This window comes from Hyperolius riggenbachi, chromosome 4 (assembly GCF_040937935.1).
Source record: "Hyperolius riggenbachi isolate aHypRig1 chromosome 4, aHypRig1.pri, whole genome shotgun sequence".
Classification (NCBI taxonomy): Eukaryota; Metazoa; Chordata; class Amphibia; order Anura; family Hyperoliidae; genus Hyperolius; species Hyperolius riggenbachi.
The window spans coordinates 127,888,677-127,908,753 of record NC_090649.1 but is presented as its reverse complement, the minus strand read 5'-3'; the positions used below and the strand labels follow the sequence as shown (position 1 = coordinate 127,908,753).

Genomic DNA, 20,077 nt, shown 5'->3' with positions numbered 1-20,077 from the left:
CTCACCCGTGGCTGGGAGCTTTCTGTGCCTGAGCACTGCACGTGCGCCCACCGTCCCAACTTATGGAAGTTCTTATAGAAGATGGCGGCAAGGGAGCGATCAGGCCGAAGAGGGCTGGAGGAAGCCCCAGGTACGTATAATTTTTTTTTCTATCATGCCGCCTCCAGTACACTTTAATCACTTTTTCTCTACTGTAATGCTAGGAAATGTAATCTCACCTCTATTCCCCTCTGAGTCACATGGTCACTCCTGAAAGCTACAGAAAGCTAGATATATAGATGCATTGGCAAGAACATTTAACTCGTAACAGGTATTTTGAACACCAGTTTGCATCTATACTTAGTTTATATTCACTATACAACCAATTGCTGTTAGAATTTGCATTATTTAATTTTGGGTTTAGATGGGTTTTAAAAACCACACTGCTGCATAGCTATATACCCAATATAGGCATGTCCAAGCACCTGGACTAGCAATGAGGCCCTAGCTGTATACATTTACCTTGCAATTTGCTTTTTTTGAAGAAGACTATAAAGAAGCACTACTCTGCAAACAGGAAAACAAAAACAAAAAAAGTAAGAAATTATATGACCAAACTTAAAACACTCTTTTTGTAAGTTAGGAGAGGATAAAAGAGGATAGAGATTTAGCACTGGTTATTTTTCCTTCTCTCTTTTCCGCTTTTTCCTTTTAAGTGTTTTTCTCTTTTCTGCTTCTTCTCTTACCAGTACGGTTGTTATAGATACGGTGTATAACAAAGATGCTCTTCTGCTAATCACCTAGTACTTAAACCATTAATAAAACATTGTAATCCAACTATGATGTTAGTTGGCTTACAATGACATATAGCCCTAACGTGGAGAGCACTGTCCTGAAGCCTATTACTTTTGTTTGCAAAAAATTTAAATTACGCCATCGGTTTGGAGTTCTATCCCGAAAACCCTAAACGCTGCTCACAGGACAATTACTGCATAGTGTTAGTTGCGAGTTATATAGGCGTTTATATCAGACAGAAACAAAAAATAAAAAAAAGGACAGGATAGCACCCAGCACTTTGACTGATAAGGGCCCAAGCAAGGATGGCTTACTGTAAACTCCTCCTCCTCTTCATCTCCAGATTCTCCAAAAATATCTGCAATTAGGTTTCTACAGAGAAAATAAGAACAATTGTAATTACCCAAGGTATGAAAATATAAACGCTTTGAATGCTATAGGAGAAAAGCGCTATAGAAATGTTATTGTATTGTATTATAAGATATCAGGATCTGCACTGTCTAAAATCTATTTTATTTTAAAGGTCTTTAAAATCCATAACAAGCATCAGTAAGTGTGAGCCGGCTCATACTTACTGATGCTTGTTATGGATTTTAAAGAGCTTTAAAATAAAATTGATTTTAGACGGTGCAGATCCTGATATCTTATCTGACAAGGTACCATGTGCACTCCAGAGTTGATCATTGCACGTCAAACTCCACTGGTGCAGTCGCTATTGAAGATTATACGGATTGTATTGTATTGTAAAATACAGAGTATTTGGGACAATCTAGTCTCAAAACTTCCATTTAAAAAAAAAATTCAACTATTTTTCATTTTTACATATAATACACAATTCCTAAAATGAAATGACAATGGTAGGACTGCTTTTAAAGCACACTTACATTGAAAGGGATATGGAAGCTGACATTTTTATTTCCTTTTAAACAATGCAAATTGCCTGGCTGTCCTGCTGATCCTCTGCCCCAAATACTTTAGCTATAGACCCTGAACAAGTATGCAGATCAGATGTTTCTGGCTAAAGTCTGACTGGATTAGCTCCATGCTTTTTTTTTTCTTCAGGTGGGTGAATCAGACACTACTGCAGCCAAAGATCAGCAGGACTGCCAGGCAACTGGTATTATTTAAAAGGAAATACATATGACAGCCTCCATATCCCTCTCACTTCCGATGTACTTTAAGATCTAGCAATGCATGGTTAAAAGGCAAACAAAAACAAAAAAACAAAACAAAACAATGAATTGTGCAAAATAAAAGACTCTGGGAGTTGGATTTATGTGGAAAGAAACAAAGAAAAAAAACCAGAGCAATTGCCCACAGCAACCAATACGAATCCTGGCTTCTCATTCAGCAGATGGAAGCAGACTGCTTCTGGCAACTTTAATTCCAGTGAACTATTATGAATCTGACCCTTTCTCTTTGGGGCTAATATTTTCCTCTTTCATAAGCTATACATAGTAAGTATAGCTCCATGCACATTAGGCATATGTAGCAATACTGTAGACAACAAAGGGGCTGAGTCACAAAGCTTTTCTGTTGAACTATCTTGCCTTACTTATTGGCTCACAATTTATATCAACCTCCTGGGGGATACAATTATATCGCCCAGGAGGTGGCGCAGCACTATTTTTTAAATTTTTTTATTTTTTAAATCATGTAGCGAGCCCAGGGCTCGCTACATGATAGCCGCTGTGCAGCGGCATCCCCCCACCCCCTCCGATCGCCTCCGGCATACAAAGCAAACAGGAAATCCCGTTCAGAACGGGATTTCCTGTTTGGCTTCCCCCGTCGCCATGGCGACGATCGGGATGACATCATCGACGTCAACGACGTCGTGACGTCAGAGGGAGTCTCGATCCACCCCTCAGCGCTGCCTGGCACTGATTGGCCAGGCTGCGCAGGGGGTCTTGGGGGGGGGGGGAGCGGCACGGCACGGCGAGTAGCGGCGAATCAGCGCGGAGCGGCGGCGATCGGTATATACACGCAGCTAGCAAAGTGCTAGCTGCGTGCAACAAAAAAAAAATTATGCAAATCGGCCCACCAGGGCCTGAGAAAACCTCTGTGGCGGCTTACCCCGAGCTCAGCTCGGGATTATCCCCCAGAGGGTTAACCTCCCTGGCGGTAAGCCCGTGCCGAGCACGGGCTATGCCGCCGGAAGGCACCACTTGGGCCCCGCTGGGCCGATTTGCATAATTTTTTTTTTGCTACACGCAGCTAGCACTTTGCTAGCTGCGTGTGCAATGCGATCGCCACCGCTACCCGCCGATCCGCCGCTATTTGTCACGCCGCGGCAGCCCCCCCAGACCCCGTGCGCTGCCTGGCCAATCAGTGCCAGGCAGCGCTGTGGGGTGGAGCGGAGTCCCCTTTGACGTCACGACGTCGATGACGTCATCCCGCCCGTCGCCATGGCGACGGTGGAAACCCTCCAGGAGATCCCGTTCTTTGAACGGGATCTCCTGATCTCCGATCGCCGGTGGCGATTGGAGGGGCTGGGGGGATATCATGTAGTGAGACCTTGTCGCGCTACATGAAAAAGAAAAAAATTAAAAAAAAAAAAAAAAAAAAAGGATTTGCTGCCCACTGCCGGATTTTTAGCAAACCGCCAGGAGGGTTAAATGACTTAAACTCATGATGTATCTCTTTTTAACTGATGGTTTATCTCTCCTTATGTGACTAAACTCATGATTTAGCTCTTATCGATTTACCTCATGTATTATCTCACCTTATTTATCTCATGCATTAGTTCTCCTAAAAGTGGCCATACATCTGTAGTCTTGGCGGCCGATCAACCATCAGAATATCGAATCTGCTGAAAATTGGTGCCGCCAAGAGTGGGCCGAAATCGGTCACATGCATCAATCAGACATGGTGGAAAATCTCAGGCAAACAAACTTGGTGGATCAAGAGACTGAACATAGTGATATGAGCCATATCTGTTCTGAATAATGTCTACAGCACACCTCATCCTACTTACTCTTCATCTTCATTTCCAGATTCACTGTCACTGCCAAACAGCTTCTTCTCTGCAACTTTTGGCTGTTCTTTAGATTTCTCTTCATCTTCACTGTCCGATGTCATGGCCTTCTTCTTCTGAGGAGTTTTCTTGGAGTCTGAATCGCTGTCAGAATCGCCATCAGAAAGGATGCGGCTCTTTTTATTGGCTGTATAGAATACGAAGAATAATTGGAGTAATTAGGCAAAACCGATAAGGACCAGTTATGCCATTTTTATACAGTTGAGGCTAAATGATTAGCCCCCCAGGAATTATGAAAACTTTTCCCAATGTTTGCAGCATTGATGAAAAGTGATATAATCGAACAAACATTCACCAGTGCCATTTAGTAGCTTTTGGTGCATTTTGTAGTATAAAATACATTTTAGGCGTGCTTTGTATCAAATATTGTAAAATGGTGTGGTCAAAACTTAGCCCCATGTAAATGCTTGCTTTCAAAACGGTGTGTTTTTACAGTAATTAACCAATATGCTTTGAAACCACACCTGTGCAGTCAATTGGCCTCCTAACCACATTCAGTCAGCACAAAAAGATTTCAAGGAACAGGGCACCTGAACACAAGAGGGACCACTGTTATGGCCGGTGAACACCTACAAGCGCTAGCGTAAACGCTCAGCATTTTTTGAAGCGACTTTTCTAAGCGATTCTAGGCATGTGCCCAGCGATTTCCCATTTATACCTAGCAATTTTTGGAGAGTTTTTGTGTAGTTTTTTTTTCTCATGTACAGTACATCTGCTAGTGTACTGATTTTGTCACAAAAACGCTTGGAAAATCGCTCTGATGTATTGTTTTTCAGAGCGATTTTCCACTTTCCTATACTTAACATTGAGGGGAGGGGGGGGGGGGGGTGGAAATCACATTGCTCTGGTGTGATCCATCCCATTCTAATACATTAGCCAAGCGCTTTTTAAAGCGCTAGTGTTTTAAAAAGCGCTCTTGGTGTGCACCAGCCCTTAGGGTCCTTTTCCACTACCGTGATTGCATTTGCTGAATCGCAAATCACTAGCGATTTTAAAATCGCTAAGGTTTGCTAAATAACATAGGAACCGCGGTAGGTTATTTCCACTACTGCGATTCGATTTTTCCATAAACGCGATCGCGCGGCGGAGCGATTATTGCTGCGATTTTGCTATGCTCTGCAGTGCATAGCAAAATCGCAAACGCTGTCGCAGGGAAAAAAAGATTTTGCAGAATCGCAATCGCTAGCGTTTAGCGCTAACGCTAGCGATTGCAAGTGAAAAAGGGCCCTTACTCACCATGCCAAAGGAAATCAGTTTGGAACTCAGAAAGAAGATAGTAGAGGCTCATTATGAGAGGGAAGGCTACACTGTCATTTCCAAGCAATCCACAGTGTCTACAACTGCTGTACATTGCATCATTGCCAAGTACTAGGAGACAAACCCTTTAAGAAATAAACCTGGTTGTGGCCATAAGCACAAAATGGGAGCGTGACTGTGAGCGGGTCGGCAGCTGCTACAGAGGGCACCCCGGGCGACCTGCTGAGAGCGGAGCAGCAGCAAGGGACACATACTTTTCCAGGGGCTGGAGGAAGCCCTAAGTAAGTAAAGCTGTGTTTTTTTTGTTGCTTTTTGCCTAATATTTCCTTTAAGGGTGATATTGGTAAACTATGAAGGCGATTTTGAACAGGCTCCCTGTGGACATGAGTAGTTAAGACTATTTTTTAACCACTTCAAGTACACTTTAAAGTGACATTAACGTCCTGCTGAATTTGATGGGCCCAATTCCAAGATTGTGATTTTTGGAAAAATCACGATCGCTGCAATTTTTGCTGTGATTTTACCATGATTTTTATGCAAGTCAATGGGGGAGCCTTTTTAAAAAAAGCATATCCAACCTTATTCACATATCATTGACCCTCCTAAGTTACAACAATTACGTTACAATCGTCCAGCTAAGCCATGCACCAGTTTTCTTTATTGGTAAGCGTTAAAACATACTTCACTAACCACTGGACTTACAACAAAACAACTAAAATGAATGTTAAAAATATGAAAATCAGTCAATTTTTTGCAGTTTTGTCGTAATTTTGTTCGTGTTGGCCGGGCAACTTTTTCACACAGAGATATACAATGCATCTGTCTTAACAGTGATATTTAGTTTTAACTTTTTTTTTATATACTATTGAGTAAAAGTGGCCACTATGCTCTTTGCAGATGCTGCCCCTGTGAGGATTGCCTTTACAGATATAAAAACTGCACTCTTACAACACAACCTAATTTACTCTAAGGAAGCTAATAACATATTGGTAAATTGGTAAGTTGTCAAAAAAAAAAAAAGTGTACCTATAGTAAATGTTTAAGATTTAATTTAATTATTCAGTAGAAATGTTTCCCTAATCCTCTTGCTCCAGTGCTGGGTCCCTCTAAACATCCCCAACAAGACCTTGAGATATATGCTTCTCGTTGGCCCTTCCACAGCACTCAAGCTTACCTGTACTGGGTTTGTGCGCGTATGGTCCACACATGCCCAGTAGAACAAAGCCAAGTGAGCATGGTTTTTTTTACTCCATGCACAAGCAGCTTCCCCCTACTGGGCATGTATGGACCGTCCTTGCGCTTGCCCACTTGGGATGTACATAGTTGGGAGTGCAGCCAGAAGAAGAAGAGGGCCCAGTACTGCAGCAGTGGGCTAAAAGAGAATCTGGGAAGCCTCTGGACCATCCAGAGGCCTCCCACTACTGCTTTAAGTATTTAAAGTGTACTTTCTAATACCTGGCTTATCTGCAGCTTCATCATCTTCACTGTCAGAAAGGATGGTTTTCTTTTTGGACACCACTTCATCTTCACTGTCAGATGCAGCTTTTTTCTTGGCACGCTCACTATCATCACTTTCTGAACCAGATCTGCGTCGGGGTGGCTTCTTCTTTTTACTTTTTGGCTTTCTTTCATCTTCATCATCGCTATCATCTGATGAAATAATTTTTCTTTTCATCCTTGGAAACTCATCTTCAGAGTTGGCGGCATCTTGCTTGGCAGGTGTATCATCTTCAGAGTCACTGCCCTTTTTCTTGGAGGGTTGTTCAGCTTCAGAATCACTGTTTACAAGTTTTGCAGGTGCATCATCATCAGAGTCAACAACTGCGCGCTTAGAAGGTGCTTCATCTTCTGAGTCACTGGCTGCTTTTTGCAGTGTATCCTCTTCTGAGTCACTGGCTGCTTTTTGCGGTGTATCCTCTTCTGAACCACTGGCTGCTTTTTTCACCTTTTTGCGACGCTTAGAAGGTGCCTCATCTTCTGAGCCACTGGCTGCTTTTTGCGGTGTATCCTCTTCTGAGTCACTGGCTGCTTTTTGCGGTGTATCCTCTTCTGAACCACTGGCTGCTTTTTTCACCTTTTTGCGACGCTTAGAAGGTGCCTCATCTTCTGAGCCACTGGCTGCTTTTTGCGGCGTATCCTCTTCTGAACCACTGGCTGCTTTTTTCACTTTTTTGCCACGCTTAGAAGGTGCCTCATCTTCTGAGCCACTGGCTGCTTTTTGCGGCATATCCTCTTCTGAGCCACTGGCTGCTTTTTGTGGTGTATCCTCTTCTGAGTCACTGGCTGCTTTTTTCACCTTTTTGCCACGCTTAGAAGGTGCCTCATCTTCTGAGCCACTGGCTGCTTTTTGCGGCGTATCCTCTTCTGAGCCACTGGCTGCTTTTTGCGTTGTATCCTCTTCTGAGCCACTGGCTGCTTTTTTCACCTTTTTGCCACGCTTAGAAGGTGCCTCTTCTTCTGAGCCACTGGCTGCTTTTTGCGGTGTATCCTCTTCTGAGTCACTGGCTGCTTTTTTCACCTTTTTGCCACGCTTAGAAGGTGCCTCATCTGAGCCACTGGCTGCTTTTTGCGGCATATCATCTTCTGAGTCACTGGCTGCTTTTTTTACTTTTTTGCCACGCTTAGAAGGTGCCTCATCTGAGCCACTGGCTGCTTTTGGCGGCGTATCCTCTTCTGAGTCACTGGCCGCTTTTTTCACTTTTTTGCGACGCTTAGAAGGTGCCTCATGTTCTGAGCCACTGGCTGCTTTTTTCACTTTTTTGCGACGCTTAGAAGGTGCATCATCGGAGCCACTGGCTGCTTTTTTCACTTTTTTGCGACGCTTAGAAGGTGCCTTATCTTCTGACCCACTGGCTGCTTTTTGCCGTGTATCCTCTTCTGAACCACTGGCTGCTTTTTTTACTTTTTTGCGACGCTTAGAAGGTGTCTTAGCTTCTGAGCCACTGGCTGCTTTTTGCCGTGTATCCTGTTCTGAAGCACTGGATGATTTTTTTACTTTTCTGCGACGCTTAACTACCCGTTTAACTGGTACCTCATCCTCTGAGTCACTAGCCACTCTCTTGGCAGGAGCCGCATCCTCTGAGTCACTAGATGCTCGCTTGGCAGGAGCCTCATCTTCTGAGTCACTAGCCGCTCGTTTAGCAGGAGCCTCATCTTCTGAGTCACTAGCCACACGTTTAGCAGGAGCCTCATCTTCTGAGTCACTAGCCACACGTTTAGCAGGAGCCTCATCTTCTGAGTCACTAGCCACACGTTTAACGGCAGCCTCATCTTCGGAGTCACTAACTACTCGCTTAGCAGGAGCCTCATCTTCGGAGTCACTAGCCACCCGCTTGGCAGGAGTCTCATCCTCTGAGTCACTAACTGGTCGCTTGGATGGAGTTTCCTCATCAGATTCACTAGCAGCTCGTTTAGAAGGAACCTCATCTTCTGAGTCACTTGGCGCTTGCTTAGCAGGAGCCTCATCTTCTGAGTCACTTTCTATGTGTTTGGCTTGAGGTTCATCATCAGAATCACTACCTGCATTTTTACCATTCACTTCATCTTCAGAATCAAGAATTTGTCTGTTGGGCACATCTTCATCCGAATCACTTGCAGAATGTCTAGATCGTACCTCCTCTTCATAGTCACTGGTTCCTCCTTTAGCACGAGTATCCTCTTCATCATCATCACTGCCCTTCCGTCCATTGGCTTCATCTTCTGAATCACTGGCAACATGATTTTGAACGCCTTCATTCTCAGAGTCACTGGCGTTGCGATTGAAACTGCCATTCTCTACATCACTAGAGTTACGATCTCTCCGTTCATCATCATCTGAGTCATTGATTTCATTCTCAGATCCGCTGCCTCTTGCTCTCACATTTTCTTCAGCATCACTGTTGTCATTCTGGCATGAAAAAAACGAAAAAGGCATAGAAATACACATCAGCTAAAGATGAAATTGTACAATGAAAGTGAAAGTGTATATCAATGCAAAGCTAGCACTTCCAACACATAAGCATAGTCAATTAAAACAAAAGACATCTGGTAATGTGTTCACAAAAATAAGAGTGTCATATAAATTTTTGCCCCAGAAGATGTGCTAGGGCTTATTATCAGGGCATGTCATTTTTGGGGAAACACGGGTAGTTTCCCTATATAAAATGTATATACTGCATGCCATGCTGAGCAGAGCCAGTGCAGAAGCACGAGTAGTATACACAGAGCTTGTGGTTTGCAGATATTTGCACTCTCCTCAAAGAAAAGGATTCTGCTGCTCATGATTGTTCTGTAGGGAAGTCCTAGCCAGCAAGCCATGCCAATCACATCACAGCCTGGAGAGGGATGCTGGAGCAGGGGGGAGGAAATGGTTTTATAGCAGCAGACCTCCTGATTGATCTGTGCCCTAAAGTGATAAGCATCAGCAGCTCTGCACCTCCCTCCCAGGAGAATACACACAGACACAGCTTATCATACCATAGCTGCAAGCCTGGATTGGGAAGCCAGTGAGCTCTAGTGAGCCTGACTGACAGAATTCTCTGCCTGGGAATAGACTCAGTAAATTAACTGTGTGCTCCTCTTAACTACACAGCCCGCTGTCTCTAGCACTACTCTATATTAATGTGGGTCAGCTGACAAATACCATACCTGCATTGTATTGGAGCCAATGGTCTCGGAGATGGGATCATAGCTCTGTTGTTGGGCCAATCAGTGCACTTGCTGAGTAGCAGTGAGTGCAGTGATTGGCCCAATAAGGAGTCATGGTCCCGCCTCGGAGACCATCGGCTCCAATCAAAACACAAAATGCCTGTAACGCCTGTATATGTGAACCATATAACTCACACCACATCGCTGCAGGTTCTGCTCACATTCTTTAATTTTTCACATCTTGCAGTCCAGGCTTTGTATCCAGTGTGACCTGATGGTGTCATATGGGCTGCTGCTAGTGCTTACTTTTGCGGGTAGTGGTTATATTTTGAGCAAGCTCGATTTTTTCAGCTATGGTTTATTTTCAGGGGATGTCTTATCGGGAAAACACAGTATGTACAGGCAGAGTTTCAATGACCAAACACTCAACCACTGCCTAGGCAACCATTTCCTTCATATGCAACTGTATTGTCTCTCTGAGGACCAAATTCCTAAGTTGATGGACAGAGACGATCTTCAATTCCAACTTTCCACCAACTTGAAACTGAGCCATCCATGCACAATAGCTGCTGGTTAATTAACCAGCTGCCAGCTAATCAGCTAGCAGCTTCAAGGCTTTATTGTCTCACTTTCAAGTCAGGGAACCATTGAGGCTAGAAGCACGCTGTAGAATTACATGCATTTTTCAGGAGTGTACTCCTGAAAGATGCATGCAACTCTGCAAAGTGTGGGTTCGACAGAATTTCCAACAAGTCCGATCTGATTTTGCTAGTTTTTCTAATCGATTTTCTCTTAGAAGTGAATGTGTATATTATGTATTCCCAGAATTAGGAAATCCCTTCTGCTGAATGTTTCGACAAGAACTGCAGTTGTGCAAGGCAGGAATCTGCTTCATCACTAAAGCTGTACATAGACTACCACGTTTGGAACGGACTGGTTTTCTTGTAGGCCCCTTTTACACTGTGCGTTGCGGTAAGCTATTTTACTGCAAGAGGCTGCTAAGTCAATGAAAGCCTATGAAGACTTCTACACTTACACAATGCGCTGGAAGTAGTTCATTCACCGCATAGACATCTGTGAGTTACCGTATGATCAATGCCTACTGCATGGATTATGCAGTAATAAAATTCTATGACAATGCCATAAATGTAAACGCCGGTGCAGCGTGCATGCACGGACCGATGGGAATCCCAGTGAAGTACTTCTTGTGCAGCAAAGAGGACGTCACTAAGTGGGTGCTGGCATAAGCTACGTACACACATGCGACAACGATCGTTCGTTGTCAACGACGAACAAACTTTTAATTGACGAAAGAACGACCTAAGTAAAGTTAGTTTTAAAAGGTGTGTAACGATCACATCGTTAGAACGAACGTCACATCACGCAAAAGCACCTATTGCGCCTGCGCATAAAAATGAAAAGTTCCATGGAGAAATAGTGAAATGCGCATGTCAAGCTTAGTACGAACGACCGTTTCCAACGATGTACTACTTTTGCAAACGATCATCGTTGGGAAAAATCCGCCAAGCTAGATCGTTCGTTTTTAACGATCTAGCTCGTCCGTCGTTTAGACTTATTGGTCGTTGGCTGTTTTTTTTTTTTTAACGTTCGTCGCTTGAAACGATCGGGGGACGATCATTTCAAGCGACTATAGTTGCATGTGTGGACGCACTTCTAGGCATATGAGCCTATCGGTGCACTCTGTTGCAGGGTCATATGACTACAGGGTCGTGTAGCGTGGTGATCCTGTGGGGCAGGCTCCCCTGCTGTGGGAATACTGCACAAGTGTAAACCGGCGCTAAAATCAACAAAGCACCTCTTTTCCAAAATAAATTAAACTTCCCCCTAAGGGTAGAGTGTGGTGGTTGAAGGGGCTGACAGGCATTACCTACTTTTGGCGGGTGGTGGTGGTGGGGGGGGGGGGGGGATTTGCTCTTTAGCCCCCTGTATACATACACTCCACCATCTTCTTCAGGGAGACGCATAAGAGGCGCAGCTCAAAGCTCCGACGGTGCTGTCACGCTTCCCTCGGCCACCACAAAGCATGCTAGGAGATGTAGTCCTGAGACTACGAAAGTAAAGTAATGCCAGTCACAAACCCCCTTCCCCAGGGGGAGGTTCATTGTGTACATTTTGTTGGACCTCTAAAGTAGTATGGCAGTATGGTAGGGGAAGTGCACTTGATTGTCCTAATTCAGTGATGGTTAACCTTGGCACTCCAGCTGTGGTGGAACTACAAGTCCCATGAGGCTTTGCAATACTCTGACAGCTCTAAGCATAACTCGGGGAGGCAGAGGCATGATGGGATTTGTAGTTTTGGCACAGCTGGAGTGCCAATATTAGCCATCACTGTCCTAATTCATAGTTGCACACAATTTTCATTAAATTCTTAAATCTGAATGCAAATTGGAGTTATTGGCATCTGACTGACCATCTCTAAACAGAACAGATCCTACCATACTTATATACAACACAAGCAAATAGAATCACAATATCAACAAACACAGAATCAAAAATAAGGCATAATTTAAAAAAAAAAAAACCCACATCACCAAACTATTAATTAACGCTGTAAAAACAGCGCAGAAGATTTGGGCGCAGCCAGTGCCGCCATAGGCTGTAATAGGAATTACAGCTTTAGCAGCGCTCAGTGAGCAATTTGGGCACCATCGAAAGAGAGAGCCACAAATTACAAAAAACAAACAAAACAAAACACTAATATGTTGCCGGCAGCCGTACTGCATCATACCCCCACTATCCATGGCGGCCTGGAGGGGGAATAGTAATTAACGCCGCCGGGACTTGAGCAGGGCGGGCTGTTTTACAGTTTTACCCTACGCCCAAATCTCCAGGTGGCTGAATAATAAGTACGCACAATTAATACCTCATATTGCTGCGCTGGGCTTTCAGCATCCGACACATGCTGTTCATTATAGTTTCCTTCATCATCCGACCCAGAGTATCGCTCATCTTGTACCGGAGTTGCACCGCCATCATCTGGAACAACAAGATACACAAAACTGTAAAACATTATAAGATAATACAAGACAACGAACTATACCTTCACCCAGCTTTATATTGTTATAATGGAAATACATCCTTTCAAGCAGACAATGCTGGTAGGTTTATCGGCTTTCCCAATACAGTTGAATCCTGTTAGTCAGTGCTGTGGGGTTGGTACAAAAATCATCCGACTCCAACTCAGTTTAGGAAACTACCAACTCCAGGTACCCAAAATGGCTCCGACTTCTTAGTCTAATACTTACCAGGGCTGTGGATTTGGTACAAAAAAACATCAGACTCAGACTCCTTAAGTTTATGAAACCACGACTCCGACTACCCAAAATTGCTCTGACTCCACAGCCCTGGTTATAGTAAACCTCTGCATACAGTAAACTCAATCCCCAGGTCTGACCATGCATCTGTATAAATATACAGTGTATGACAAATTCTGAAGCACCATTTAAAGCTCTGTGAAAAAAGGGTCAGCTCTATCAAAATTCATAATAATCCTACAAGAAATTTACCGTAATAGAAGGGGCACCCAAGTATAAGTAAGTTGAGACATGGCACATGCTGTATAGTATGAAAATAACTTACTGTACTGTGTCCCACTGACATTATTTGGAAGCATAGGGGCCTGTTTATATTGCATGTATTGGCAATATTTGTTAAATGCATCTCTGTGATTCAGAAAAAGCTTCTGCCTGCTGCATTGTTGTGTCTTACTACTTCATTTAAAGCAAATCTGTGGAGACTGTTAGGGCCTGTTTCCACTACACGCAGATTGGATGCAGAAAAACTGACTCCAATGAATGCCTATGGGCCTGTTTCCACTAAACGCGATTTTTCTGACGCAGATTTTCCCATAGGCATTCATTGGAGTCAGTTTTTCTGCGTCCATTCTGCATCCAATCTGCGTGTAGTGGAAACGGGCCCTTAAGAAAAGAAAGCCAGATATTTGCTTATGGAGAGGGAAGGCTCTGGATCTCATAAAGCAGGGGTCAGGAACCTTTTTGGCTGAGAGAGCCATATATGCCACATATGTTAATTTTTTTTCCCTGAGAGCCATACAATATGTTTCTCAGGGGCTCATATCCCTGTTGCCATGGTGATGTGTACACAGTTGATCCGCCGAGCAGTGGAAGTGTCAGACACGTCTTTAGCTTTTCTTGGGTTTCAGCAACATCAGCAATTTCCCCGAAAGCCAGACAGGAGAAATACCGACTAACAGCTTGTACAATTAGCTAGCTGACTTGGGGGTTGATTCATTTTGTAGGACGAGATCCCTGCACTTTGGCTCAATCGGCTGCCTGTCAAGTGACAGGCAGCCTATTGGGCCAATCAATGTGCGGGGATCTCGTCCTACAAAGTCACTAGACCTGAAAGGGTCCATGGTGGGCCAATTGGAGCGGCTGTTAGTTTTGGAGGGAGTATGAGTAAGTTAGTAGTGCATGCTATAGCAATAGCATGATTACTTTGAAAATTTTACTTGCGCTGCCACACTAAGCTGCGCTGCTTGAGCAGTGTAGCATAGTGAATCAACCCCTACTGATTTGTTTGAGTTAGATGGAGCCATCAAAAGAGCCACATCTGCCTCCCGAGCCATAGGTTCCCTACCCCTGTCATAAAGCCTTCCTTCTCCCAGTGTCCTCGTTCCAGCGCTGCCCCCCGTTCAAACTTGCTGCCAGCAGTAGCCTTTCCTATACAGAGGCGAGTAACTGTTTTTGCTTTTTTTAGTGTTCAAAAAAGTAGCTTTATTGATAAGCAATTGAAACAACAAAAATTTTAAGAAACATTTGAAGAGACAAGGCTAATTCAGATATCAAACCGCACTTACATTAGGATTTCTGCTATAATTAGCTGGTGACAAGCAATTTGAATAAAATCAATATACATAAATGAATAAATAATCAATTCAGTACATTTATTTGTGCACAAAAACAAAAACGGTTTTCGTTTTTTATTTTGCTTTAAATTCATTGGGCTGGCCATGCATGGCAAAGTGAGGCATCAGGTAGGTATATAATTGTCTTCCCAAACACCTGATCGTATGGTCACTGGTATGTTTGCAATTTCTAATGCCCCTTAACTAGGACTGTGGAGCTGGAGTCGATGGTTTCAATAAACTGCAGAGTCTGAGCATTTTTGTATCATTCCATAGCCTTGGTAAGAATTAGATTCGGAGTCGGAGAAATTTTGGGTACCTGGAGTCTGTTGGTGGTTTCATGAACTGAGGAGTCGGATGATTTTTGTACCAACTCCACAGCCCTGCCCTTAACAAGTATTCCCACCCAAATGCCTGAGTTTCACTGCTGAAAACTGACAGTATATTGTGCGAAGACCACAAGGAAAAACAGAAGTGAACCCCCCACACTGTTCATAAATAGCAGGATGTACAGATACCTGAGGAATACTGCTGTGACAAACGAAAATCACTTGCAGTGCTCCCTATATGAAAACATGGAACAATCTCACCAAAAGATGAGTCTAGGCCACTAGCACGGATAATTCTTTAGTGCAAAAAAAAAAAAGCTTAGACGCTATGGCTGCAGTCTCCTCCTTAAGGAGGCCACTAACTGTCCAATTTCTAGCGAAAAATAATTCGAGCGATCAGAAATTCTGTTCGGATTGGTTAAAAATAATCTCAGTTGATGGGCACAATCGATTATGAGCGATTATGAAAAAAAAAATCGTCGACGATTTTTTGTCAAACCAAAATTTGGATTTCCTTGATTGGTTGTGACAGATAGGAAGTAAAGATTGGTTCATTGATGGTGTAGTGAACAATTTTTCTCTAGAAATTGGACCATTAGTGGCCACCTTTAGCCATCAGGTACCAGAGAAAAGAACACTGCTACTTTTTTGCACCTACTGCCATTGCCCTTGAATAGCATCTTGTTGAGAGTTCTGCACATGTATAGATGTCCAATGACATAAAGAGGAGGGAAGTCTCTGGATCCCTTAAGGAGGCCCCACACGATACAATAAAATGATCCGATTTTACGGTAATTCGATAAACGATCAGATCTCCCGGAAAAAAATTGAAAGCTTTTTTCCATTCGACTGAAAAATTTGATGAGATTTCCCGTTTTCTTCGATTTTTATCAATTCGGAATGCTAGATATTTTTCTTCAATATTTCTAAAGATTGTATGGTGTGTGAGATTGTCAATTTATTAACCACTTGCCGACCGCGCACTCATAACGCGCGTCGGCAAAGTGGCAGCTGCAGGACCAGCGACGCAGTATTGCGTCGCCAGCTGCAGGCTTATTAATCAGGAAGCCGCCGATCGCGGCTCGCAGGCTAAATGTAAACACAAGCGGAAATAATCCGCTTTGTTTACATTGTACGGCAGCAGCGCCGTAAGGCAGATCGGCGATCCCCGGCCAATCAGCGGCCGGGGATCGCCGCCATGGGACAGCCTGTCACTGGCTGCACAGGACGGATAGCGTCCTGTGCAGCCCCGATCACCGGTGGGGTAGCAGGAAGGAAAGGGAGGGGGGTATTTCGCCGCGGAGGGGGGCTTTGAGGTGCCCCCCCCGCAACACCCACAGCATGCAGAAGCGATCAGACCCCCCCAGCACATCATCCCCCTAGGGGGGAAAAAAGGGGGGCGATCTGATCGCTCTGCATGCCAGCTGATCTGTGCTGGGGGCTGTAGAGCCCACCCAGCACAGATCTGAAAATACAGCGCTGGTCCTTAAGGGGGGGTAAAGGCTAGGTCCTCAAGTGGTTAATATACACACCCAAGCAAATTTGTCAGAGTATTCAATCATTTTTATCATAATTGGGGAAAAAAATGAACATACGTGTGTGGTACATTGGTCATATTTTTGAAATGTTACAATCAGTCAGAAAAATGTATTGCAATTCTTAAATTGAACAAATATTTAAAAAATTGTATGGTGTGTGGCCACCTTGTCTTTCCGTTCCTCTCTGCGTCCCCTTGTCCCACCGCCAGGCCCTCGGTTCCAGTATTTGACTTTAATGTCAAAGAGGCCTTTGGGTCTCCTCCGAAGGCCACAGAATTATTCGGGTCTCTGTGTACTTCTGAGGATGAGTGGCTCCGTACTGTGCACATGCGACCGTAGACTTACGCATGCTCAGCAAGAAGCATCGTAGACACGAAGATGCAACCAGCAGGATATTTGAATGGGGGTTGGTGGTGCAATGAAGGGACAGAGAGGAACAGGAAGGCTCTAAAGGTGCGTACACACGTCAGATAAAAATGAAAGATCACAGACCAATTTTACCCCCTTTCATGTAGTATGAGAGCCATACTCTACACAGTCTATTCTATGGAGCTGAACTCCCCATCAGACAAAAATCTTTGCAAGATGCTGCACACAAAGATGCTGTACACATGCAACAGATCAGTATCTGCAAAAGATCTGTTCCTGCAAAAGATCCGTTCCTGCAAAACGCATTTATAGTCTATGATATCTGCAGATCTCGTACACACCTTGTTTAACGGACAATTATCTGTAGATCAGATCCACCAGGTTGGATCTTCAGATCGGCAGATAATTGTCTGATTTGCAGATGAATGTCCATTAAACAAGGTGTGTATGAGATCTGCAGATGTCATAGACTATGAATGCATTTTGCAGGAATGGATCTTTTGCAGGAACAGATCTTTTGCAGATACTGATCTGTTGCATGTGTACAGCATCTTTGTGTGCAGCATCTTGCAAAGATTTCTATCTGATAGGGAGTTCAGCTCCATAGAATAGACTGTGTAGAGTATGGCTCTCATACTGCATGAAAGGGGGTTAAATTGGTCTGTGATCTTTCATTTTTATCTGACGTGTGTACGCACCTTAAGGCAGGGGTCTGGAACCTTTTTTGCTGAAAGAGCCATAAACGCCACATATTTTAAAATTTATTTCCGTGAGAGCCATACAATATGTTTCAAACTGGGACAGTGCACATGCGCAGCAGATGGCTTTCCCTGTTGCCATGGTGATGTGTATACAGTTGATCCGCCAGGCAGCAACATCAGCAATTTCCCCTAGAGCTAGACAGGAGAAATTCCGACTAACAGCTTGTACAATTAGCTAGCTGACTTGAGGGTTTGATTCACTTTGTAGGACGAGATCCCTGCACTTTGGCCCAATAGGCTGCCTGTCAAGTGACAGGGAGCCTATCGAGCGAATCAAAGTGCGGGGATCTCGTTCTACAAACTCACTGGACCTGACAGGGTCCAGAGTGGGACAATTGAAGCAGCTGTTCGTTTTAGGGGTAGCGGGAGTAAGTTAGTAGTGCATGCTACAGCAGTAGAGTGCCTACTTTGATAATTTTACTTGCGCTGCCACACTAAGCTGTGCTGGTTGAGCAGTGTAGCTTAGTGAATCAACCCTTACTGATTTGTCTGTGAGACAGATGTAGCCATCAAAAGAGCCACATCTTGCTCCCGAGCCATAGGTTTCCTACCCATAGGCTCCCTACCCCTGCTCTAAGGGATCAAGAAGCCTTCTCTCTTAAAGTGGACCTGAACTCTGGCACAGAACAGAAGGAAAACACAAATGCACCCTGTATGCATTTAGAGAGTTTAGCCTCTATAATCCCCCTCATTTGTGTCTAATCACAAGGTGTAATCTGATCTCTGGTGTCACATGACTACTGGCAGAGATGGCAGATAAGCCCATTTGAAAGCACAGGCTGTTAACAATGTCTGCTTCCATGAATCAGGAAGTAGAAACAGTGCAGATTTCTTTTAACCTCCCTAGCGTTCTGGACGAGCTCAGCTCGTCCAGCAAAAACTTGCTGAAAGTGTTTTGGACGAGCTGAGCTCGTCAATCCCGCCAGGGAGATTTCCTGTTTCTCTGCACCGCCCGCTGCAATTTTCCCTCATCAGAGGGATTCCCCAGGATGGCTGGATGCCTGACTGCACGCTGTGGGTAGCGATCTGTGCTACCCCCAGCATACAGAACAAGCATCCAGCCACCCTGGGGAATCCCTGTGCAGCTGGCGGGGCAGAGAATGTGCTGCGTGCAAGGATTCCCCCTATGTGTGCGGACGGGTGTCCACTCTGTGCAGGGGGATTCCCTATGCGGGCTGGTAGTGGCCGGCGGGGATCCCCTCTGTGCAGCAAGGGGGGGGTGTCCCGTTCTATGCTGGCTGGTAGTGGCCGGCGGGGACCCCCCTTCTGGGCGGAGGGGGGGGGGGGGTGTCCCCGTCCTTTGCGGGCTGTGGGTGGCCTTTCCCTCCCCCCTCCCATCCCCCATGCAAGCCCCCCCTTCCCCCTGAACCCCTTCCCTCGGTGTGAGTCCTGTTCTACTCACCAGGCTGTCTCCAGCGGCGCCAGCAGAATCCCTTCTTTCTCTAACGCCGAAGTCCCGGCCTGTGACGTTACTGCTACGAGGCTCAGTGACGTCACCAAGCCTCGTAGCGGTAATTACACAGAGCATGAGACTTCGGGGATGGAGGAAGAAGGGATTCTGCGCCGCCGCCGCTGGAGACAGCCTGGGTGAGTAGAACAGGACTCACACCGAGGGAAGGGGTTCAGGGGGAAGGGGGGGCTTGCACAGGGGATGGGAAGAGGGAGGGAAAGGCCACCCACAGCCCGCAAAGGACGGGGACACCCCCCCCCCCCCCCGCCCAGAAGGGGGGTCCCCACCGGCCACTACCAGCCAGCATAGAATGGGGACACCCCACAGCCCGCAAAGGACAGGGCCCCCCTCCCTGCCCAGAAGGGGGGTCACTACCAGCCAGCATAGAATAGGGACACCCCACAGCCTGCAAAGGACAGGGCCCCCCTCCCTGCCCAGAAGGGGGGGTCCCCAAAGGCCACCAACAGCCTAAAAAGAACAGGGACACCCCCCCCCCCCCCAGAAGGGGGATCCCGACCAAATAAAAAAAAATGATTGCAAAAAGAAAAAGAAGTTTAAAATGATTGGAAATTAATTGAACCACTTCTTGCACGGAAATCCTGGGGAAATAGAACGCCAGGGAGGTTAAGATTTGTATCAGCTGTGACAAAGAAATGTTTTTGTTTGATGGTTATTATGCTGTTGTGTAGCTTTTAGAGCAGATAGGACTTCTGAGTTTAGGTCCGCTTTAAGTATCTAACTTTTTCATTTTTTTTTATAGTTTCAACTGTACTTTAAAGGACACCTGAAGTGAGAGGGACACGGAAGCTGCCATATTTATTTCCTTTTAAGCTATACCAGTTGCCTGGCAGTCCTGCTGATCCTCTAATACTTTTAGCCATAGACCCACAACAAAGTATGCACCAGATCAGGTGTTCATCTGGTATGGTTTAAAAGGAAATACAGCAGCCTCCTTATACTTCTAGCTTCAGGTTCCCTTTAAGGGCTCGTTCACATGAATGGATGACAGCAGTAGGTTTAAAGGACAACTGAAGTGAGAAGAATATGGGGA

General features: G+C 45.0%; 1 protein-coding gene across 2 annotated transcripts in view; it reads right to left on the bottom strand.

The window, feature by feature from the left end:
- Positions 1–20,077, bottom strand: part of IWS1 (interacts with SUPT6H, CTD assembly factor 1) — a 41,786-nt gene that overhangs the window by 19,531 nt on the left and 2,178 nt on the right. For both annotated transcript variants that reach the window (XM_068280591.1, XM_068280592.1), the window contains exons 2-5: positions 12,576–12,688; positions 6,521–8,951; positions 3,749–3,935; positions 1,089–1,146 (exon numbers count right to left, since the gene is read on the bottom strand). In XM_068280591.1, coding sequence (XP_068136692.1) covers positions 1,089–1,146; positions 3,749–3,935; positions 6,521–8,951; positions 12,576–12,688 — 2,789 coding nt within the window. The remainder of the gene's footprint in view (positions 1–1,088; positions 1,147–3,748; positions 3,936–6,520; positions 8,952–12,575; positions 12,689–20,077) is intronic.